The sequence below is a fragment of the Scyliorhinus torazame genome, chromosome 11 (genome assembly GCF_047496885.1).
Source record: "Scyliorhinus torazame isolate Kashiwa2021f chromosome 11, sScyTor2.1, whole genome shotgun sequence".
Taxonomy (NCBI): Eukaryota; Metazoa; Chordata; class Chondrichthyes; order Carcharhiniformes; family Scyliorhinidae; genus Scyliorhinus; species Scyliorhinus torazame.
In genome coordinates, this window is record NC_092717.1 from 80672696 (window position 1) to 80695339 (window position 22644).

The 22644-nt window shown below is 43.2% G+C and overlaps 1 protein-coding gene across 2 annotated transcripts in view; it reads left to right on the top strand.

Moving 5' to 3' along the window:
* csmd3b (CUB and Sushi multiple domains 3b) overlaps nucleotides 1–22644 on the top strand; it is a 2718576-nt gene that overhangs the window by 2415128 nt on the left and 280804 nt on the right. For both annotated transcript variants that reach the window (XM_072467431.1, XM_072467430.1), the window contains 3 exons: nucleotides 4635–4838; nucleotides 20023–20147; nucleotides 21969–22065. In XM_072467431.1, coding sequence (XP_072323532.1) covers nucleotides 4635–4838; nucleotides 20023–20147; nucleotides 21969–22065 — 426 coding nt within the window. The remainder of the gene's footprint in view (nucleotides 1–4634; nucleotides 4839–20022; nucleotides 20148–21968; nucleotides 22066–22644) is intronic.

The following is a 22644-nucleotide window of genomic DNA, read 5'->3' on the forward strand; positions in this document are numbered from 1 at the left end:
CGTCTGGAGCGTCCGGGGCCGCGATTGATCCAGTGTCACCGAAGCCAGTCGTGGTAATAGTGTCGCGGCGTCTTCTTCGGACCCCGTGGAGCCGTTGATGCTGGGGTCCTTTGTTGTCAACCAAGATGGTGGCGTCCATGAATCGCACGCGGCCGGGGGTGGACAAAATGGCCGCCCACATGGATCGCACGTGGTCGGGGGTGGACAAAATGGCCACCCCCATGAATCGCACGTGGCTGGGAGGTCACAAGATGGCGGCGCCCATCCTCCCCTCGTGGTGCCCGGGACCCAAAATGGCGGAACCCGCGGGTCGCACATGGGGCGCTGGGGGGGGGGTTGGGAAGCGTTTGGGATGTGCTGGGCTCGTTCTTCTCCGGGGATTGCGGCGACCCCCCGGGACCGGCACACTGCCCCGTAATGGCCCTTCTTGCCGCAGCTTTTACAAATAGCTGCGCGGGCCGGGCAGCGCTGCCGGGGGTGTTTCGCTTGCCCGCAGAAATAGCAGCGGGCCCCCCCAGGATGGTCTGGCGCTTTAACCGCGCAAGCCTGCGAGGGGGGGGGGTTGTCGCAACGGGGGTCCACAGAGCCCAAGGGGCTGCCGCGCGGTCGGGGCCATAGGCGCGGGCGTTTTGCGAGGCCACATCTAGGGAAGCTGCAAGGGCCCGTGCCTCTGAGAGTCCTAGCGACTCTCTTTCTAAAAGTCTTTGGCGGATTTGGGGAGAATTCATACCTGCCACAAATGCATCGCGAATTAGCATGTCCGTGTGTTCGATTGCGTTCACTGGCGGGCAGCTGCAGCCCCGTCCCAAAATTAGCAGCGCGGCATAGAATTCTTCTAGCGATTCTCCGGGACTTTGCCGTCTAGTCGCGAGTTGGTGGCGTGCGTAGACCTGGTTAACGGGCCGAACGTAGATGCCCTTCAGTAATGCGAGCGCCGTCGGGAAATCCTCTGCGTCTTCTATGAGAGGATAAATTTCCGGGCTTACCCTCGAATGCAGGACCTGCATTTTCTGTTCTTCTGTGATCCGGCCGGGGGCCGTTCGGAGGTAGCCTTCAAAACATGCTTGCCAGTGTTTAAATACTGCTGCCGAGTTCGCTGCGTGGGGGCTGATCCGCAGGCATTCCGGGGCGATCCGGAGCTCCATAGTCTTTTAAGCTCGCTTAATAAATTGTAGCGCACAATGACTTACGAGAGAGACGAGAAGTGATGAAGTCGATTCAGGCTTTATTAAGTGAGACTTGTCCCCAGCAGCTCAGCAACAGAATGAAGCGGCGGGGAGAAGCTCGGGTTCTTATACTCCGCCTTCAGGGCGGAGTCAGGAGTCGGCAGCCAACCAGGATCCGGGATCTGTCAGCCAATAGCATCACGGCTTCACAGTCCCACATGACCCCTAATACATACCACCACAGGCATCTCCCCCACATCCATTGAAGTTTGAAAAATTTAGGCAGGCCCTTCCGCTATCTCCAACCCCACCTCCTTTCGTAACCTTGGATGCAAGCCATTCCAACAGAGGTGATTTGTCTACCTGAAATACAATGACCCTTTCCAGTCCTCTTTCCTTTCAATTTTCACACTACCCATTGCCTCCACTATCTTCACTTCTACTGATATCTTGCCAGATTCCTCTTCCTGAGTTAACCAAGATACAAATAACTCATCAAATATTCTTGACTTACCCTGTACTTCGAAGTATATGTAACTTTCTTTGTTCCGAATGACACCAACTCTTCTTATTACCTACTAACTATTACATGCTGGTAGAAGTATTTTGGGTTCCTTTTTTCAGCTGATTGTCATTCTATTCTCATCCTCTCTCTTTGCCAGTCTTATTTTCCTCTTAATCTCCATCTCAACCTATTTAACCTATTTTTCACTTGAAGAACTCACCTTGACATGCAACATACACCCATCTTTAATAATAATCTGTTTCCCTGCTGATAAAAGGAGCACAACTTTTACATACCATACCTTTCATCCTCCTTGGAATGTAATCATTCCTGAAAACCCTTCCTTCAAGATCATCCATTGTTCTGTTAAAGAGTTTCCTGTCTGTCCCTGGTTCTATGTTAGCCAATCTAGATCCCTTTTCCTTACATTGAAATTAGCCCAATTACAATTTAGACGTTCTTGTATTCGAGTGTATCTTGCCCGTCTCCATTACTAATCTAAATCTTCTCATAAAATGATCACTCTTATCCATGTGTTCCCCACAGCTACTTGATCCACTTGGTCCAGCTCATTTCCCAGCACCAGGACCAACAGTGCCTGATGTTTAGTAGGATGAAGACGTCAATCAAGGAAATTCTCCTGAGCACTATTCAGAAATTCATCCCCTTCAGAAATTCATCCCCTTCCTTCTGCTTACATTATCTCAATTGATTAAGTAGTTAAAGACCCATAGAATCACCACTTTATAGTTCCTGCAGATTTCTTCCTCTATCTCTGTTTCTCACTATTTGGAGGCCTATGGAATAAGCTAAGTAGTGATGTTATATTATTGCTTTTCAACTCCATTATCAATTACTCTGGTGGAAATTGTATGCCCATCTCCTGGCAGAAGTGGGAAAGGGTGTTGTGGGCATGTGAAATAAAATAGGTGGCTAGCCCATCAACTTCCCACCCAGCCCAAGCTGCCCTCTATGTAACTGTCATCAGGTAAGGCCAATTAAAGGCCAGTTAAGACCTCCATTTTGTCTCTCCTATCATAATATGCTGGGTGGGTAAGCGGAAGGAAAATGGTCAGCTCACTACATTCTGAACTCTAGGTTAAAGGTGGGAATGAAGTGGGATATTGCCCCTGACGGGTTCTCTGCGCCCAGTGAGGGCACCCCACCCTCCAAGATAGTATTCCCCCTTTGTGTGTTTCCACCTGCTCCTTGAACCTGAGACTTCTAGCCCTTCCTCATCTGGTGAGGTTCTCCGATCCCTTCTCAACCAAAAACCCAGGCTTACCACTTTGTCTGCTCTCCATGATCTTCTTCTTGGAACTCCTTTGTGGTCCCAGCAATAGCCTCTACTGTGTTCAGGTGCTGCTGGGACATCTCAGCTGCTGGCCAATCCGATTGGTTGGCTGCTTTCAAGGGCAGGAGGTATTGCATCTGAAGTGTGGAAGTCTCACTTCTGTCTTGTCAAGGCTGCGGCAGCATATTATCGTTGTGGGGAAGCCCTTTTTAAAATCAGCAAGCTTAAAACCAGGAGCTCCAGTCCTATTGAGGTGCAACCCGTCCCTCTTTATAAGTGCCTTTTGTCCCAGATATGATCACAATGCCCCAAGAATATGAAACCCTCCCTCCTGCACCATGTTTCAAGCCACACATTGATCCTCCCTATTTTTCTGAAGGTAAAATCACCATTGTCCCAGATGACCATAGGCTGCTTTCCCTTTTGAAGAGGAGAGCTGACTGGTGGTGATTTAACCTTTGGATCACCACACCTCAGGTGGGGGGCAAGGTAGCGAAGATGGGCCTTCATGAGTAACTCAGCCGGTCTGGGAATTGAACTGCGCTACTGGCCTTGCTCTGCATCATGAACAGCTGTCTAGCCAAGTGGCTATCTTCCTATCTCTACTCTGGCAAGCGCATGGCACTCAACATAATCCAAGGATTACTACCCTTGATGTTCTACATTTTAATATCCCCCCCCCCCCCCGCCCCCCACCCTGCCATTTGCTCCCAAAAATCTGACCGGGCCTCCATACCTGTTCTCTGAAGATGTGCATCACAGCTTCTGGATAACTCCTTTTCCCCAGTAGAATAGGAGTGGCAAAAGAATAGGCAGGCAACACACCATGCGGGAGTCATGATGATAGTTACAGAAATGCCAATCTGTTACCCTAACTATGGAACCTCCGATAATAATTGCATTTGTGCGCTACTTTGTTCTCTCCTATACATTCCTTTCCCATTGATGCCATGGTCAATGTATTATCACTCCCAGTAATCTCTAACTGAGTATCCATTTGAAAATGGCACCACCCCAAAGATTCCTGTACTATCTGCATTTTCCTAATATTTTCTCACTATGCGCTTTCCAAGGACTGATCCTTTATAGGTCTCTCTGGTCTCGCTGTCTCTTCTGGTCCCATTCCTTGACTAATTCTCTCTGGCCTCACCATCTCTCTCTCAGTCCTGCTCCTAGACACCTCTCTACTGTCTTGCTGTCCTCTCTCCCAGCCTCACTTATTTATAGCTATCTCCAATCTTAATGTGTCTCAAAACCGGCTCTTTATAGCTCTCTCTGGCCTCTTAATAATGATATTCCTAATAATTCTCATTCTGATCATGAGAATAACTGATGTTTTATTGAGAAAAATCTTATAATTCACAATTCTTTGGAAGCCACATTCGTGCAGTTTTTTGTAATTTGCACCACATCTGTAGTATTTTGTGAAATGATGGAGTTTCTGCAGTTCAATTGATCTATATGAAAAGTGAATTTGTGAACTTTAATTTAATGAACAGAATGTCCCATAGTTCTTTCTAGTTGTGTAATTACATCTACACTATTCAACTCCTCTGAACTGTAGAACATTTTTTGCATATTTTTTAACTTTACAACTATTTTTCCGTTTGAAATGTTTCTCTAAAATAAATTAATTGGCCATGTAATTGTTCTCTTGTAATCTATTTAGCTGTACCAAGGACCAGTGCAACCCAGTGCAGCTCTGTACCTGAGCCAAGATTTGGGAAAAGAGTTGGGAATGATTTTGCAGTTGGCTCTCTTGTTCTCTTTGAATGCAATCCTGGCTACGTGCTCTCTGGATTACCAGGAATTAGATGTGTATCAGTCCCAAATGCTTTAGCTCAATGGAACGACTCTCTGCCCACGTGCATTGGTGAGTAATGACACAAAACAATGTCAAATGATATTGCATAACCTTGTGTCGGATTTCTTTCCATTTTCAATCATACGCTTGATCTAAATGATTATGGACGATTAAACAGTTGGTTAATTGAAACTTTCAAATAATTTAATCATAATATCCTTTCCCTTGTTTACTATGAACTGAAAAATGGGCCTCAGTTCATTGCAACAATAACTTTAATTTATAATGTAGAGAATGAAAAAAACTGATGCCAAGCCTACAAAAGAAAATAGAGCAAGGGGCGACCAAGAGCTCAGGCAAAACAATAGTTTAAGGGGCACCTTAAAGTAGAAGAAGATGTAAGAAGGGAGAACAAATTAGTTAAGGAATTCTAAAAAGTGGGACCTTTGCAGCAGGAGATATGTTAACCACTGGCGAGGTAGAAGGAGGGTGAGTAAAGTAGAGGCTGGATTTGAAGTAATGGAAGTTAGGTGTGGAGGATGGCAGGAGTGTTTGTAGAGCTGAAGAAGGTTAGAGAGAAAGTGAGAGCCAGTGCAATGAAGAAAGTTGAATCATGGGTGAGAATTCTGAATTTGAGGTATTGTTGGGCCAGAAACCAATGGACCAGTGGGATTGATGTAGAGATGGCTGAAACTTTGAGAGGATGGGGGTCCTCTTGAGGATGTTTTGGACTTTCAAAATGACAAAGACATGAATGAGGATTTCAGAAAGGGATGTTTAGAAGAAGAAATTGGGTGGTCAGTATTCTATTGCAAATGAGGAAAAGGGAGATGGGCGTCATGAATGAGATAAACTTGGAAAATGTGCTCAGAAGTCACATGGAATAAGTAATCTGAAGGTTCAGGACTGACCTGAGACGATCAGTTTTGGCAGAGGAAGTCAGGGTCTAACAGAGTCAGATCTGACAATCGATGTTATACCATGTAAATTCTGTTAATGAAATCCAGTGGGCTTATTCCTGGCTGAGAATATTTATGTTCTGAAAGGTTTCTAGTTTGTAAGTCTCTTCTTAACTTTAGCTTTTGCTAAGTCATTTATGTCATTGGGCTCAGTATCGTCACCAGTCATAATCCGTTCCACCACTATTTTATGGTTCAAGTTTTGACCTATCTCAAAGGTGAAACAACAGCACTTTAACTTGAGTTAGAATGGGGTCCAGCAATCCCTTGATTTTAAAGCTTCTGTTCTTGTTTGTGAATTCCTCCATGGTCTTGTCCCTCCCCATCTCTGGTACCTCCTCCACTCTACAATCCTCAGAGTTTTATGTTCCTCCAATTTCAGCCCCTCGCACAGCTCTATTTTTCATTACATTTTGGGTGACCATACCTTCCTTACCAAGGCCCAAAGCTCTGGAATAACCCCCGCTAAGCCTCTCCCTGTATACCTATAAGACCATAAGACATAGGAGCAAAATTAGGCCATTCAGTCCATCGAGTCTGTTCCGCCATTCAATCATGTTCATGGTGATTAGTGGTGTGCCTCAGGGGTCTGTGCTGGGACCACAACTTTTCACTATATATATATATATATATATATATATATATTAATGATCTGGAAGAAGAAACTGAAGACACTTTTGCTATGTTTGCAGATGATACAAAGATCTGCAGAGGGACAGGTAGTATTGAGGAAGCAGGTAGGCTGTAGAAGGACTTGGACAGGCTAAAAGGGTGGGCAAAGAAGTGGCAGATGGAATACAATGTGGAAAAGTGTGAGGTTATGCACTTTGAAAGGAGAAATGGAGGCATAGACTATTTTCTAAATGGGGAAATGATTAGGAAATCAGAAGCACAAAGAGTCCTTGTTCATGATTCTCTTAAAGTTAACGTGCAGGTTCAGTCGGCAGTTCGGAATGTAAATGCATTGTTCGCATTCATGTCGCGAGGGCTAGAATACAGGACCAGGGATCTACTTCTGAGGCTGTATAAGGCCCTGGTCAGACCCCATATCGAGTATTGTGAGCAGTTTTGGGCCCCGTATCTAAGGAAGGACATGCTGGCACAAGAATGATCCCTGGAATGAAGAGCTTGTTGTATGAGGACCGGTTGAGGACTCTGGGTCTGTACTCGTTGGAGTTTAGAAGGATGAGGTGGGATCTTATTGAAACTTACAGGATACTGCGAGGTCTAGATAGAGTGGACGTAAAGAGCATGTTTCCACTTGTAGGAAAATCTAGAAGCAGAGGACACAATCTCAGACTAAAGGGACGATCCTTTAAAACAGACATGATGAGGAATTTCTTCAGGCAAAGCGTGGTGAATCTGTGGAACTCTTTGCCGCAAAAGGCTGTGGAGGCCAAATAACTGAATATCTTTAAGACAGAGATAGATAGGTTCTTGATTAATAAGGAGATCAGGGGTTATGGGGAGAAGACAAGAGAATGGGGATGAGAAAAATATCAGCCATGATTGAATGGCGGAGCAAATTCGATGGGCTGAGTGGGCTAATTCTGCTCCTTTGTCTTATGGTCTTGTATGTTTCTCATCCCCCATTCTCCTGCCTTCCCTCCCATAACTCCTGATCCCCTCTCTTTCTTTCCTTAAGACACTCCTTAAAACCAACCCCTTTGACCAAACATTTGGCATCTACCCTAACCCTCAAGTTCCTTGGTGTAAAACTTTGTTGACTAATGTTCCTGTGAACCACCTTGGGTTATTTTGCGATGTTAAAGCTGTTGTATACATCCAAGTTGTCATTTTGGTTCAGAGGACAACCCTCAGTTTTGATTTCCTATGCCGAGTTAATCTGTCCTCAGTAAATCAAACCAAAATTGTAGACCCAAAGTAATTATAGGGGAAAGTGCAACTTTTGTGGTGGGTGTCAGATCAGATTTCTGGATGATAGTCAACATGCTTCTCTTCATCAGAACTTTTAACTCAGCGATCTAAAATCCACTTAAAGACCAACTGTAGCTGTGCAGCTTTCTCGAACATTATCTCTTCAGAATGGTGCAGCATTCGCTACCAATTTGAATTCACTGTACAAAGCTCTCTCCTCCAGGTAAATTCAGTCAGTTAGATGGTAGATAGGTTCCAATGCATGTGTTTCAAGAATACTTCCTGACAAATAGAGTGGTTTGAAAATCTCAGCCAAATAATGGTCAGTGTCTCCTTACTGCTTGAAACATCGATCATTTAAAGTACAATTAAAAAACCGAGGGTTTAGCAGGGACCTTTGTAATCTTTGACACCTTGCATTATTCCTAATGAGAAAGCAAAGCTGAACACTGAAGTATGTTTGAAGGTACAAATCTTTGCTTTCCCAAATCTTCCCAATTTTCCAAAGTTCACTCGATCCTGGGAAGTAATAGATTGGAAAACTGCAAATGTATTCAAAAATGGAGAGAGACTGAAAGAAAGAACTCATGGGCCAGTTAACCTAACGTCTGTCATTGGGAAAATGCTGGAATCCATGATTGAGGATGAAGCAGCAGGACAGTGAGAAAAATATGATATAATCAAGCAGAGTCAATGTGAGATATGAAAGGGAAATCCTGGTTGACAAATATATGGGAATTCTTTTGGCATGTCACAAGCAGGGTTGAAAGAGTAATGAGTACATAGTGCATTTGTGTTTTCCAAAAAAATTTGATAAGCTGCCACATAAAAGATTACTGTGCAAGATAAGAGCACACGATGTTGGGCTAATTTATTAGAGATTTAGAGAGTTCATTTAGAGAGTTAGCTTGCAGGAGCAAACTGTAATTCGTGGACTGCCACAGGAATTAACTCCAGGACCTCAACAATTTGCAATCTATATTCATGACTTGGATGAAGGGGAGTGTTTTGTAGCCAAATTTGCTGACAATGCCAAAAGAATGGGAAGCAACTTGTGAGGAGGAAACACAAGTCGGCAAATGGATAAAAAATAATTTAAGTGAGTGGACAGAAAATTGGCAGATGACATCTAATCTGAGGAAGTGCACAATTGTCACTTTGGTGGGAAGAATAAAAAAAATCAAAGCATTATTTTAATAGGAGCAGGCCATCGGATTCTGAAGTGCAGAGGGATCTAGATGTCCTAATAAATGGAGCATTAAAAGTTAGCACGCAGATATAGAAATACATTTCAACGGTAAATGGATCATCTTTTATTAAAAGGGTGGTGGAGTATAAAAGTAGGGAATGTACAAGGCATTGGGGAGACTACAGAATACTGTGCTTGTCTAGCATACTGTGTACAGTTCTGGGGCTTGATTCTCCGTTACCCAACGCAACGGTATCTTAATCGGCAATCGGGCGGAGAATCCCTGTTTACGACTGAATCGGGGGCGGAGCACCTGTTTCCAGATGCTCCGCCCCCTACAAAACAGCTTCAACGAGGAGTATACCGCATGCCGTTGGGACATCCTCAGGACATTACCTGAAGGCCCGCCTTCGATGGACCGGGTTCCCGACTGCACGGGGCACATGTACTCTCAGTTTTTGTGAACCTGGCATGGCGGCTGCGGACTGTGTCCAGCACTGCCACAGTGAGGCGGGAGCTGTGCTGCTGGCCAGGGGGCCTTCGGCTAGGACTGGGGGTGGGGACTGGTGGGGGGTGGCCCGGGGGTGTCCAGGGGGGCACTATCTGGCGGGTCAGTTCCGCGCGCGGCCGGCGCCATGTTGTATGCGCGACCGCTGCAGTTCGTCGCCATGTGCATGCACGACCATGGACACGGCAATTCTCCAAGTGTTTGTATCGCGAAGGCCGTGCGTTTTACGTGGCACGGCTGCTAGCCCCTCACCGGTTGGTGCAGCACCAACTCTTGTTGTAAAACCAGACACATCCTCTGGACATAGCCTTAAAATCATAGAATCCAGCCCCTATGTCTCTTCCTTTAAGGAGGGCTTATACTTGCATTCGGGATAGTTCAGAGAAGATCCATTAGGTTGATTCCAGAGGTGAAAGAGATGACTTGTGAGGAAAGAGGAAAAGTTTTGTTTTGTTTGTATTTATTCTATTTACATCACAAAAACTGGAGACCTGAAAGTTCTCAATGTCCTAATCTATTTTGTCAGTTTATGAAACTGTTATTCTAAAGTGAATAAGTAGCTTGAGTACTCTACATGTGTATCAAGTATGTTGAATAGTATGTAGCTTAATACAAATCCAATAAATCTACTCAGTTGGTGGCAATTTTTAGGCCACAACTTGCACGGAGTCAGGTTCATTCTAGAGCCTGTTGAAAAAGACCCGATTCCAGGATTCTCAACCCATTCCAAGTCTGTTTGTTTTTTTTAGAGTGCCTTTAATGGGTGCAGAAAGGTTCCTGTCAAAAGCCCCTACCCAACACTCCCAGCCAGGCTGGGCTCAATTGTCCTACTTCTCCGCAATTCCTGTGGAGTCGAGCCAGGTTTTTAAAGACTCCTGGTACACAACTCCTCAGGGGGATTGTCAATCTTAGTCTGCATGCGGGTCCTTTTTCATAGAATCATATAATCATAGAATTTACAGTGCAGAAGGAGGCCATCCGGCCCTTCGAGTCTGCACTGGCCCTTACAAAGAGCACCCTACTCAAGCCCACGTATCTACCCTATCCCCGTAACCCAGTAACCGCCACTTAACCTTTTTGGACACTAAGGGCAATTTAGCATGGCAAATCCACCTAACCCGCACATCTTTGGCCTGTGGGAGGAAACCGGAGCACCCGGAGGAAACCGACGCAGATACGGGGAGAACATGCAGATTCCGCACAGACAGTGACCCAGCCGGGAATCGAACCTGGGACCCTGGAGCTATGAAGCAATTGTGCGAACCACTATGCTACCATGCTGCCCTTAAAAGTTGTTAAGCCACCCTGGGCAAGTGTGCAGTCAATTTCAGCCCCACATGCCCCGGCGAAACAACACAAGTGAATTAACCAATAATTCTTGTAAAAATTCCTGAAATCTTTGGTCCTTGGCTGCCCAACAATTACAGTTGTCAGGTTTGTAAGTTGAAACACAAATACTGTTTCTGTATAACAAGAATAATGGTGAAATATGCAGCAGATACAGTTGGTTAAATATTCATAAGTACCTATATATATATATATATATATATATATATATATATATAGACCCAGTTTTCAGGAATCCAACACCCACAGGCTTATTGGAGAGACAGTTAGCTGGATCTTTTTTGGAGAGGTTTAGCTCCAAAAACAGAACAGCGTTCTGCAGAGATCTTTTACCTCCTGGCTGCCAAAATCAAAAGTGAAAGCAAAATGGAACCTTGTGGCTCTGGAGAACATTTCAGTGTGATAATATCCAATCAAAACATGTTACCGGGCAGAGCACAATCTTTTGGGCCAATTCATTGACCATTAGCCAAACCAGTGAAACTGAGTCATTCTGATGCCTGCCAGTCAGTAAACAGCAGCCTAAAACTGCACAGCCTTCTGTTTGAATTGAAGTGACATGCCACTGCTTCCTTCTGCTTTCATTAAAGTGGCAGGCTGCCGTAAAGACACATGTCCATAAATGGTCGATGGATCAAAAATGTAACGGGGAAAAATAAAAGAAAGGGTTAATTCTGGAATGATCAAGAACAAACAGGATTGACCCGGACAAAGTCCTCCTTGTGTTCCCTATGCCAAGCTCCGACCTTCCAAACCCACCTAGGCCCCCTCACGTCCTCCATGCTGAACTCTGGTCTTCTACCACCCCCATGTCCTCTCATGCCCCTGATGTCAAGCTATGTAAGTTTCACACACCCCATGTCCCTTCATGCCTCCTATGCCAAGCTATGGCACTTTCATTCCCATTCACCCATTGTACACTTTCTTGAACCAACAAACAGTATAATGGAATGTGGGAAAAAGTAGTTTTGGATAGTAGTTTTAAGTAGTCCTACGCTAAAAAAAAGGCAGCACTACAAGCTAATAAAAATGTTAATCATTCAGTCGCTTTAACATATCAATGACACCCACCTATTCATGAACATTCATAGCGGACCTTCAAAAAATCATTTGGCAGCTGATACCGTAAACGGGGCGCTCCCTTTATTCCACCAACTCTAAAGCGCTGCGATGGAGCTCACCAATGCCGCTGAGCTCGGCATTTCTCAAGAATCCAGGCTCGGACATGCCGGCAAGATATGCGGAGCAGTGTCGAGTGATGGAAAAGGTTAAGCAGAGCAGTAACCCAACGGCTATTGCCACTTTATGAAAGAACGGGGTAAACATCCCTAATACTGAAGTTGCATTAAGTGCAGAACAGATAGTTCAACGTCTGTCCTCCTGAACTAGGTTGATGGATGCAATGGGAAGATTTACTTAAAAGGAGGTTGTGAAAGGAAAATGGAAGTGCCAAGGCAGTATCTCCCAGGGTGAAATCAGATAGGAGCATCGCGAGATGAAAAAGCCCCGATGAATAAGTCGGTGCTCTGTCAAAAGACATCATAAAAACCAATGAGGTGACATCTTCAATGTCACATATTACCAGGAGATACGTAACCTCCTCAAAAATATCAGTAAATTAATGACAAACATACTGTCGCTCCTGAACTGAGTATCTTTAATCACATGCTACCTTCTAGATGATCCCTTATACTATCCAGCATCGAAGTCTTTCATCATAATTGAGACATGACTCATATATTTGTACTTTGGTTTCATTCCAATCATTTTTTACTTTCATGAGATAGGTTGCATTAATAACTCTCCAAACTACCTAAATTTAATTTGAAAAGTATCAGTTGTGCTTGCAATTTCCCAGCTATCTCAGTCAGCATCCTTGGAAAGAAATGTTCGAGCCTGTAGCTTAAATTGCCTTAAGCTTCCTGAATCTTTTAGCTATGCATTGCTTGCAACATTAAAGGTCTAAACTCGACTCTCTCCTTTATACTTCATTAACTCAGGGACTTGCACTCACTGCAATATGAAGTCACAAAATAATAATTTAATGATCTCACCATTTCCCCACCCTCAGAAGCTATTTTCTCATTGCCTCTGGTAAATGGTTCAATGCCCCTGTTGAACTGCTTGTTGTTTTTCTTTATAATTTCTTCATGCTCCCTTTTATGTCCTATCGCTTTGTCTATTGATTTTTATAGTTCAGAATTTTACGTGGCTTTTCCTACTCTGACTTCCCTTTTCATACATTGTGCTCAGCTTCCACAGTACAAAATGCCATTTGCAGCTATTGAAAGGATACAGAAGAGTGCAATCAGAATGATTGAAAGGTTGGAAGGGTTAGATGATGAGGAGCGATTATGTAAATTGGCCAGTCTCTCACTAGAAAAATGAAAGGTTGGCAGATGATCTGATTGCTTTTTAGGATTCTAAAGGGACCAGATAATACTAGCCATGATAAGCTATTTCAAGTTGCCCAGAACAGAGAACGTGATTTGCACTTGAAGAGGGTCACATCCAAATCGAATCTACAGACTCAATGAGCTGGATTTTCATTGGGCTTGGGAGACACTGTGAAGGGGTGAAAATGGCAGCTGGGACCCAATTCTGGGATTCCCTTCCCATTGTTAATGTTTCCAAATTTTCGGAGTGCCTTTTAAGGGTGCGGGTTGGTTCCAGTCACAAGCTCAGATCCTGCATTTCCAACCTGGCTGGCTCTATGGTGCGAATCAGCATGTCCCAAATCCTTTGCAATTTTCATGGAGTCAGGCCAGCTTTTCCAAAGAGTCGTGGTTCATAGCACCTAAGAAATATTACTAAAAGTAGCCACATGTGCTGATTCATTCAGATTTGTGAATTAAGTCTCCTCACAACTCACTCATTCTATCATGCAAAGAATCCTTGATCACATCATTCCTTACATCCAATCAACTTTCAGCAGAATCCAGCCTGCACATTCTGTACAATCCATCACTTCCCCATTTTTTCATTCACCATTGCCATTCCTCGTACAACAGGATTGTCTTCTTCAATCTTGTCAAATGCACTGAATTGATTGGATGAATACCTCACCTTCATTCTCTCACTGTTCTTATTTGCCGCTTGTAGGAGTAGAGGGCACAAAATGCAACAGACTGGGATAGGCCTAGAATATAGGCCACCACAAATATCCCAGCTCACAGGTGCAGATGAGCACATTTCCGTCCTTCAGTCAGAGATGGACAGGCAGCGAGCTCACAGATCGATGGTGCCAAAAGTTGAGACACACGTGATCACTTAATTTAATCAATGACTGAACTATGAGAAGGCTGAGCGTGAAGATCAAAGAGTAGAGACATGGCAAGAGGGGAAGGTTTTAATCTGGGAAGTGATATAGAAACCGTTGCAGGAAGGGACAGTACAAATCTCAGAGTAAGTCAGCAGATATGGCTAGAGGTTACAAAAATGCTAAAAGGACAAAGTTTAAGACTCTGTATCTCAATGTACGCAGCATTTGAAACAACACAGATAAACTGATAGCTCAAATGGAGTTAGGTAAGTATGAACTAATAGCCATTCCAGAGACATGGCTGCAGGATGGTATAGACAGGAATCTGAATATTGAAGGTTATGTGACACCTAGGAAGGACAGGAAGATAGGAAAAGGTATAGGGGCTGTTCTGTTTATTAAGTGATATTAGCTCAATAGAGGGATGACCCAAGTTCACGAAAACAGGAAGTTCAAGCAATTTGTGTGGAGATGAGAAATTATAAAGACAAGAAGTTCCTTGTAGGACTGGTATTCGGTCCTAATAGTAAGTGTATGGTTAGATTGGGTATCAAATCAGAAATAATGGGAGCTTGTCAGAAAGGTACAGCAATTATCATGGGAAATTTTAATCTGCATATAAACTGGAAAAATCAGATGGGCAAAGGTACACTAGATATGGAATGTTTTTGAGATAGTGTTATGTATCTGGGAATACATTCTTACTGTTTTTGCATCACGTGATGTGCCGTGACATCAGCAGAGTGTTTGTGCGGGCTTTGAGCAGATCATCACCTTGAGTGTATTGAGCAACACCCTTAATAAACCTCTCATTGCGTTTTACAAGAATCCAGAATGTGGGCACCTCCATACCATTTCTCTTTGCGGCAACAAAGAAATATACCAGAGTTTCTCAGAACACCAAGTTGTGGAGCCAACCAGGGACTAGTCTGTACAAAACCTGATGTTGGGCAATGAGATTGAATTAGTTAGTAAAATCATAGTGAAGATGTCCCTGGATAGCAGTGATCATAAAATGATGGAATTTTACATGCAGTTTGAGGGAGAGACGAGTGTGTCTAAGGCTAATGTTTGAAACTTAAATAAGGGGCTTGATCGCTCGGCCGCGCCTGACTCAATACGAGGCCAGTAAATCTCACAAGAGGCCTTGCACAAATTTACCGGCCTCGTCACGCCTCACAAGATCTTGTGATCTGGATCCTGCCCATTGAGATCGGGACCCAGATTTTCACAGTCAAGTGAGCAGTTCACCTCACTTGAGTATGTCGACACCGGGCCTACTCAGCTTCCGGGACCTTATGGCCTTATCTCGGAAACTCCGAGAGGGTGCCGTTTACCACTGGTTTCCACAAACACATGCCAGGCAAACCAGAACATGGTGGGTTCTCCCAGGCGATCAGTAACACCTAGGTGGTCGGGCTCTGGGCAGGTGGCACCCTGGCACCCTGATGCTACCCAGGCACCTTTGTACGACCTGCCCGCCAGCCTGAAAATGCCTTTGGGCCACCATGGCAGTGCCAGGGTTCCCAGGTGGCATTATTTTAGAATGAACAAAGCAGATGCATTCCAACAAGACAAAAACATTCCAAGGGGACAACCCACCATTCGTGGTTAATTAAAAAAGTTAAAGATAGTATCAAAGTTAAAGATAGTATCAAACTTAAAGAAAAAACATATAATTGTGCAAAGGCAGATGGCAGGTCAGAAGATTTGAGCGAATATAAAAAACAGCAAAGAATGACTAAAAGATTAATGGGTGAAAAAAATTAGAGTGCGAGAGAAAGCTAGCTAGAAATATGAAGACAGATATTAAGAGTTTCTGTAGATAAATAAAAAAGAAAAGAGTTAATAATATAAGCATTGGTCCTTTAGAAAATTAGTCTGGTGAATCATGGAAAATAGGGAGATAGCAGATGAAATAAACAGGTATTCTGCATCGGTTTTAATTTCAAGGATACAAGCAACATCCAAGAAATGGCTGCAAGTAAGGAATTAGAAGGTAGGGAGGAACTTGAGAGAACTGCAATCATCAGGAAAGTAATACTTAGCAAATTGTTGGAACTGCGGATCGTCTTGATGGATTTCATTCTGAGCTCTGAAAGTGGCTAATGCTGAGATAGTTGATACGCTCATTTTAATTTTCCAAAATTCTCTAGATTCAAGGCCGGTTCCATTAGATTGGAAAACAGAGAATGTAATTCCTTCCTTCAAAAAGGGAGGGAGACAGAAAGCATGAAAGTATAGGTCAGTTAATTTAACATTGTTCACAGGGAAAATATTAGAAGCTATTATTATCCTCCCACAGTCCAATGATATGCAAGTTAAGTGGATTAGCCATGATAAATTGCCCCTTCATATCCAAAGATGTGCACATTTGTTGAGGTTATGGGGTTACGGGGATAGGGCAGGGGAGTGGGCCTGTGTAGGCTGCTCTTTCAGAGGGTCGGTGCAGACCCGATGGACAGAATGGCCTCCTTCTGCGCTGTGGGAATTCCATGGTTCTATGATTCTGAAACCCAGGGGCTACTGTTGAAAAGGGGAATGCTGGAGATGCACCAGCAGCTTAGTAAGGTATTGGCAGACATGCCACACGCACTACAATAACGGAGAAGGTGGAGGACTAAAATTCAATTGGTGGATTGGTGTTGCAGGGAATAGCAAGAATATCTGACACAGCAAGAGGGAGAGTGGCCACCTTGAAAGTGATATAAACGATCGAAGAAATTCATGTATAATAATACTTCCACTTGAACCCAGCATAAGTATGTTATGTGCAAACGTTCTCAGGAAAAGAATGGTAAAATGTCATTCTTATCCCATGACTATATCAAAACTTTCTAGAAAATTCTGGACAAGCTCGTTTCCTTAAGTATATGCTGTAATCTGAGGCCACATTCTGCCAAATTTACCTGTTAATGGAAGATGGAAAACTTGGAATCAATCAGGAACAAATAGATATGCAGTACAATTATAGTTGCTGCTGATAGAGTTTAAACGAAAGCAGCATGGTGGCACAGTGGTTAGCACTGTTGCCTCATAGCTCCAGGGAGCCAGGTTCAATTCTGGCCTTGGGTGACTGTGTGAAGCTTGCATTTTCTCCCCATGTCTGCGTGGGTTTCCTCTGGGTGCTCCCGTTTCTCCCACAGTCCAAAGATGTGCAGGTTAGGTGGATTGGCCATTCAAAATTGCCCCTCGGTGTGCAAAAAAGGTTAGGTGGGGTTACTGGATTACGGGGATAGGGTGAAGGCGTGGGCTTAAGTAGGGTGCTCTCTCTAAGGACCCGTGCAGACCCGATAGGCTGAATGGCCTCCTTCTGCACTGTAAATTCTATGATAATCTATGATGAATATTCCGTGCAATGCTTTTGAGTGCCAGGCTGAGTGAACAGAAAACACTTGAGCAAAATACAGCATTGTTCACTTTTATCAAAAATTTAGCAGGCCTCCAAACCAGCTTCCATGCCCAAGCCACTATCACGAACCAGCAAAGTGGGTAATAGAATGCTCCAGTTGAATATCATGGACAAACAGTGAAGGAGTAAACTGTAACTAGGTCTGTATAATTGGTAGCAAATCCACGGCGAAAATTCATTGACTTCATTTACAGTGTTGGTGTGATGGGCATGCGACTTTGGAATATGATTTATTTAGCATCTGGACTATTTTAGTTGCTTGTGATCTGGAAAGATTGGTCCAGTTTGTTGTGTTAAATGTTAAAGGCTGCTGAAATTATAGTAGGATCTTATTTAAGCGATAGCCTGATTTGCATACATTTATGAGGCTTCTTCCTCAGTCAGAGCAGATGTCTGAACCACCCAAGAAAGAAAAGTTAAAATATCCATTTCAGGGCTGTGAAATGATGTAGTGCTTGCATGTTACCCCTTTATTTCCGCCAAAGAAAGTTAAAATTCCTCATTTAGACTCTGCAAACTTTCTCTTTTGAAGTGTGCACTTTAAAAATCTACTTTAAAAGATCCTAAGGTGGCCCGGTTCAGAGGAGTTCAGGTACTGATACGCTTTGTCTATAAACGTAAAAAATTAATGATGTGTGCATGTAACATTATCTATCTCCAATTATGGATGCCTTTCAATATACCCTGCTGCCAGTGACTGAATCTAAATAATCTGGTAGAATGTTTGGTAGCCATCAATTAAGATTTCAATTCCTGGCAGACATGTAGGGTGCGATACAGCAGCTTTGACGCACCCGACTTGTTGTCAGGATGAGGCTTTTAAATCTCGCAAGAGGCCTCTTGCAAGATCCGCGATGCTCAAAAAATCTTGCGAGATTCAACAAAATCTCGTGAGATGTTGCAATCTGGATCTCGCACTCACTGGCCGTGGTGCAGATCAGCATATTTAAGTCAGCCATCAGGTTCATTTAAGTATGTGTTCGTCGGATTACCCCGACCCCCAGAATTCACCAGCCGTAACTGGAAGACCTCACCAGGGCACAGTTTAGTACTGATCCACATAAATGTGGATCGGTTGTAACGGCATGTGGCTGGATCACCCAGGCCATTGCCGACCCCCAGGTAGTCAGAGATAGGGCAGGATGACACCAAGGCACCTTGACTCCACTAGCCTGGCACCGTGTCACTGCCTGGATGACACTACCAGGCTGGCAAGGGCACTACCACAGTGCCAGGCTGGCAGTGCCAAGGTGCTCATGGGCCAGGTTGCCCATGCCAAGGGCCAAGCCTGGGAGTGCCTTGCCCATTGGAGGTGCAGTGAGGGGAGGGGGGTTCGAGGATCTTGGAAGAGGTAAGTTGGGTGAAGTGGGGTCGCTGAGGGGGTCGAAAGATTGGAGCTGCCTTTAAAAATGGTGACTCAATCCGTGAGTAGTCTTCCTGCACTAGCGAGCTGAGCTCCCCGGTGCAGGAAATGGCTGAAGTGCGGCCTTGCTGAGGCCAAAAAACAACAAAGTGCCATTGAATAGCAGAGTCTTCCTCGGTGCTGCAGACACCGAGAAACACCCCGCTAAATGCGCCAAATTTAACTCCGGTCCGTTGAATCGCGCCATTAGTGAAATACATATTTTTGAATTTGGTTATCCCATTTTAAGAAAGAATACAATAATCTTTTTCTGCCTGTCTGTGTCAGTAAGTAAGATGAAGTCTTCCTACTGTTGTGGAGCTGAGAAGTGGTGGAAAAAATGTGTCTATATTCCTTAACCGTTGTGTGTTGGAAGAATGTCAATATTTATCAGGCAAATGAAGGTTCTTGACTTTGAGCCAGGTTTGGTTCACTTACATTTCCAAAATACAATTCCCAATGATCATCTTGAGCTTCAAATATCATTAATTCTCTTGATTCATGTGTGATGTCCATTTGATATGAATGAAACTGGAATTTCAAAAAGTAAACAAGTGAAGAGAGGATTTTTTTTCAACTAATTGCTAGGAAGGTTATCTGATAACAAGCTGCCTAGTCGAGGCATATATGGCTCGTGCGTGGAGGACGGTTGCAGATTATAGATCAGTTGTTCTTCAGGGACAGAGAACCCTAATGGTGTATAACTTAACTGAAACATTTTGCAGGTCTGCATAAACTAAGGCTGGACAAAACATCAATAATGTAGAGTGTATCTGAAGTGAAATGACATGATTTACTCTAAAGGCCTCTTATAAGAGTGTTGATTAATTTATCATACAATTGCTGCTTTTTTTAAACCAAAAGCAGTATATCGTTTTGTCTTCTTTCCACGGACTATTGGTTAATTAATGGGCTGCAAGAAGTTTAGTCTCGCATGGTGTTTATATAAGACTACGAAACTACATTCAGCAAGAAGACCTGTTTTTAATAGTTATTAAATTGAAGACCTGAGGTTACATCATATGTTTTTTTTAAATTCCAAGTTACTGATGTCTGATAACACAAGAAAACTGCTCTTTCCATTCATGATATGCTTACAAGCATTCAAAGAGAATAAATAAGAGATACTGAATGTTTCTTGCATCTCTCCAGACAGTACAATTGCTCCATTATTCATGGTTCTTTTAGTAAATCTTCGATAAGCTGTTGTCAAGCAGCAGCATGTCTTCTCTGTTCCCTGCCAGTAATATTACTGCCAGGCCACTTTTTAGTTGCTGTATTTCCATTTTCTTTCAGTGCCCTGTGGTGGAATTTTAACAAAGCGCAGAGGGAGCATTCTGTCTCCAAGTTATCCTGAACCATATGATAACAATTTGAACTGCATCTGGAAAATCATGGTGCCTGAAGGTGCTGGTATACAAGTAAGGCTCCCATTTTTGCATTGTTTATTCTATTTAGTCACATCCAATTCCAATTATTTAGAACAGATGCTTCTGTTTCCAGCACAAACTGAAAATGCTGAACAATCTCAGTAGGTCTGACAGCATCTGTGGAGAGAGAATGGAGCTAACGCTTCGAGTCTGGATGACTTAAGAGTTATCTACTCAAAACATTAGCTCCTTTCTCTTTCCACAGATGTTATCAGACCTGCTGAGATTGTCCAGCATTTTCTGTTTTCGTTTCAGATTCCAGCTTCGGCAGTTATTTGCTTCTATGCTTCTGTTTCTATCTTAGATTGTTTTCTACTTGTGCTCATATGACGCAACAGTGCAGTGTTGCTGATATTTAATCAAACGTCCATAGTCTGATTTTAAAAGCGAAAGAAAACAATGCCTGCTGCTAACAGTATTTGTGAACCTTGACGCTGGTTCACAAAATTTACATTTGAATATCATTGGTCACCCTGCCTGGCTTTAAGACGGCTACCAATGAGGCTCTGTATAGCCTGGCACCGTCTCTCCCTCTCCTGCACTCCTGGGCAGTATTTCACAAGAGATTCTACATAGAAAGGACCAATTTATAAAATCATCCCCTAAGGCCAGTGACATGAGTGTTTGTTGCACAAATAGGCAATCGAAATGCTGCCATTTATTAAATATGCACAAAATATGGAAGTTGTCTTATCCCAATTCATAAAGATAATCTTTATTAGTGTCACAAGTAGGCTTGCAACACTGCAATGAAGTTACTGTGAAAATCCCCTAGTCGCCACACTCCGGCGCCTCTTCGGGTACACTGAGGGAGACTTCAGAATGTCCAATTCACCTAACAGCACGTCTTTCGGGACTTGTGCTGTTTCCATATTCATTTGCCACCTGGCAGCTTCATTCCTCTGTTGCTGCATTCCAGTGATGCTCATTATATTCTGCCCTATCTGGCATTCGTGCTTTATCTTTAACAAAATAAATCCCCTTGAATATAATGCTGGTAACCCAAGACTGACTGGACCTGCACAATACCAAGTTTCCAGCTCTGGCTCTTTTACAATCTGAATCCTACAGTATGTATTTCTTTAACTCCAGGCAGTGATGTGATAAAGAATTGGTAGAAATTCCACTTTGGAAGATTGTTATCACATTTTATCTGAAAGGGTCAGAGAAAGACGAGCTTCATCCAGTCCTTTCTAATTGTTTCTCTATGAGTAGAAAAGTGATTTGATAGTTACTCCACATTTATTCCATGTTGTCTCATGGAATAATGCAGAAAGGGGCAGAACCTTAAAAATACAGATAGGCTATTTAGAAATGAAATCAAGAAGCACTTTTTCAGTCAAAGGCTAGTGGAAATCTGAAACTCCCCCACCCCCTCCAAAAGAAAAGCTGGAGGTGCTGAATTAATTAAGTTTTACAAGACTGAGATCAATAGTCTTTTGTTGGCTACAATTATTGGATAAAATGTGGGTGACGGCCAAGGCGAGATACAGATCAGCTGTTATTCAAGAGAATGGTGCAATGTGTGTGAGGACTGAATGGCCTAGTCCACATCATAATTTACCGAAATTTGACTTTTCCTTGCTGCAAGAATCTTGGATTACATTAATAACTCATGAGTCATTTTTGCACAACGCGCAAGAATTTATCAATTGAATTAATTTATATTTAAAATAAATTAATAAATCGGCAGATATTCCGATATTTATCTGTATTTGGAATAATCTCAATCATAGTTTACTTTCACAAAATTTAAAGTGCACACTTGACCTGACTTGTATTTTTCTGAATTCATGCATTTATATTCTCCAGGTTCAAGTAATAAGCTTTGCGACAGAGCATAATTGGGACTCATTGGATTTCTTTGATGGAGTTGATACTAATGCTCCAAGACTTGGGAGCTTTTCAGGTAAGAAGTCAGATAAGACAAATTTGTATCAAATAATTTGATTCAAAACATTAAGCCTCTTGCTAACTTCATCATATTTCCTCTCTCTGGATTAGTTCATTGTTACCTGAATAATTGAAAAACAGGTAACCATGAAAGTACAGCAATCTCACCAATGAGATGAAAGATTATCATAAACTGCAGCAGCATAGATTACGTATTTTATGCTGATCACCTAAACTGTAGCTGAGGAAGCCAACTCTGTCAGGTTTTTCTCTTTAGAAAAGAGATTCAATGTTTTTCTTTAAAAAAATATATAGGCCGGGATTTACTGAGCCCCCCCCGCCGCACATTTTACAGTGGCGGAACCAACCCCGCCATTGTTAACGGGATTTCCCAGTGACAGCATCTCTCGTTACCAGGAAACCCGTGTGCCAGCATGGGACGGGAATTTCCCATTGTTGTGAACAGCCGGCAAATCCCGCCCATAATCTATTTGAATGTTTCTCATATTTTTAAATAACCACAACTGGCTGTTACCGCTCTTTCGTCGCTGCATTGTGGAGTCTCACCAAACAATCATTGCTTTATATATTTTGG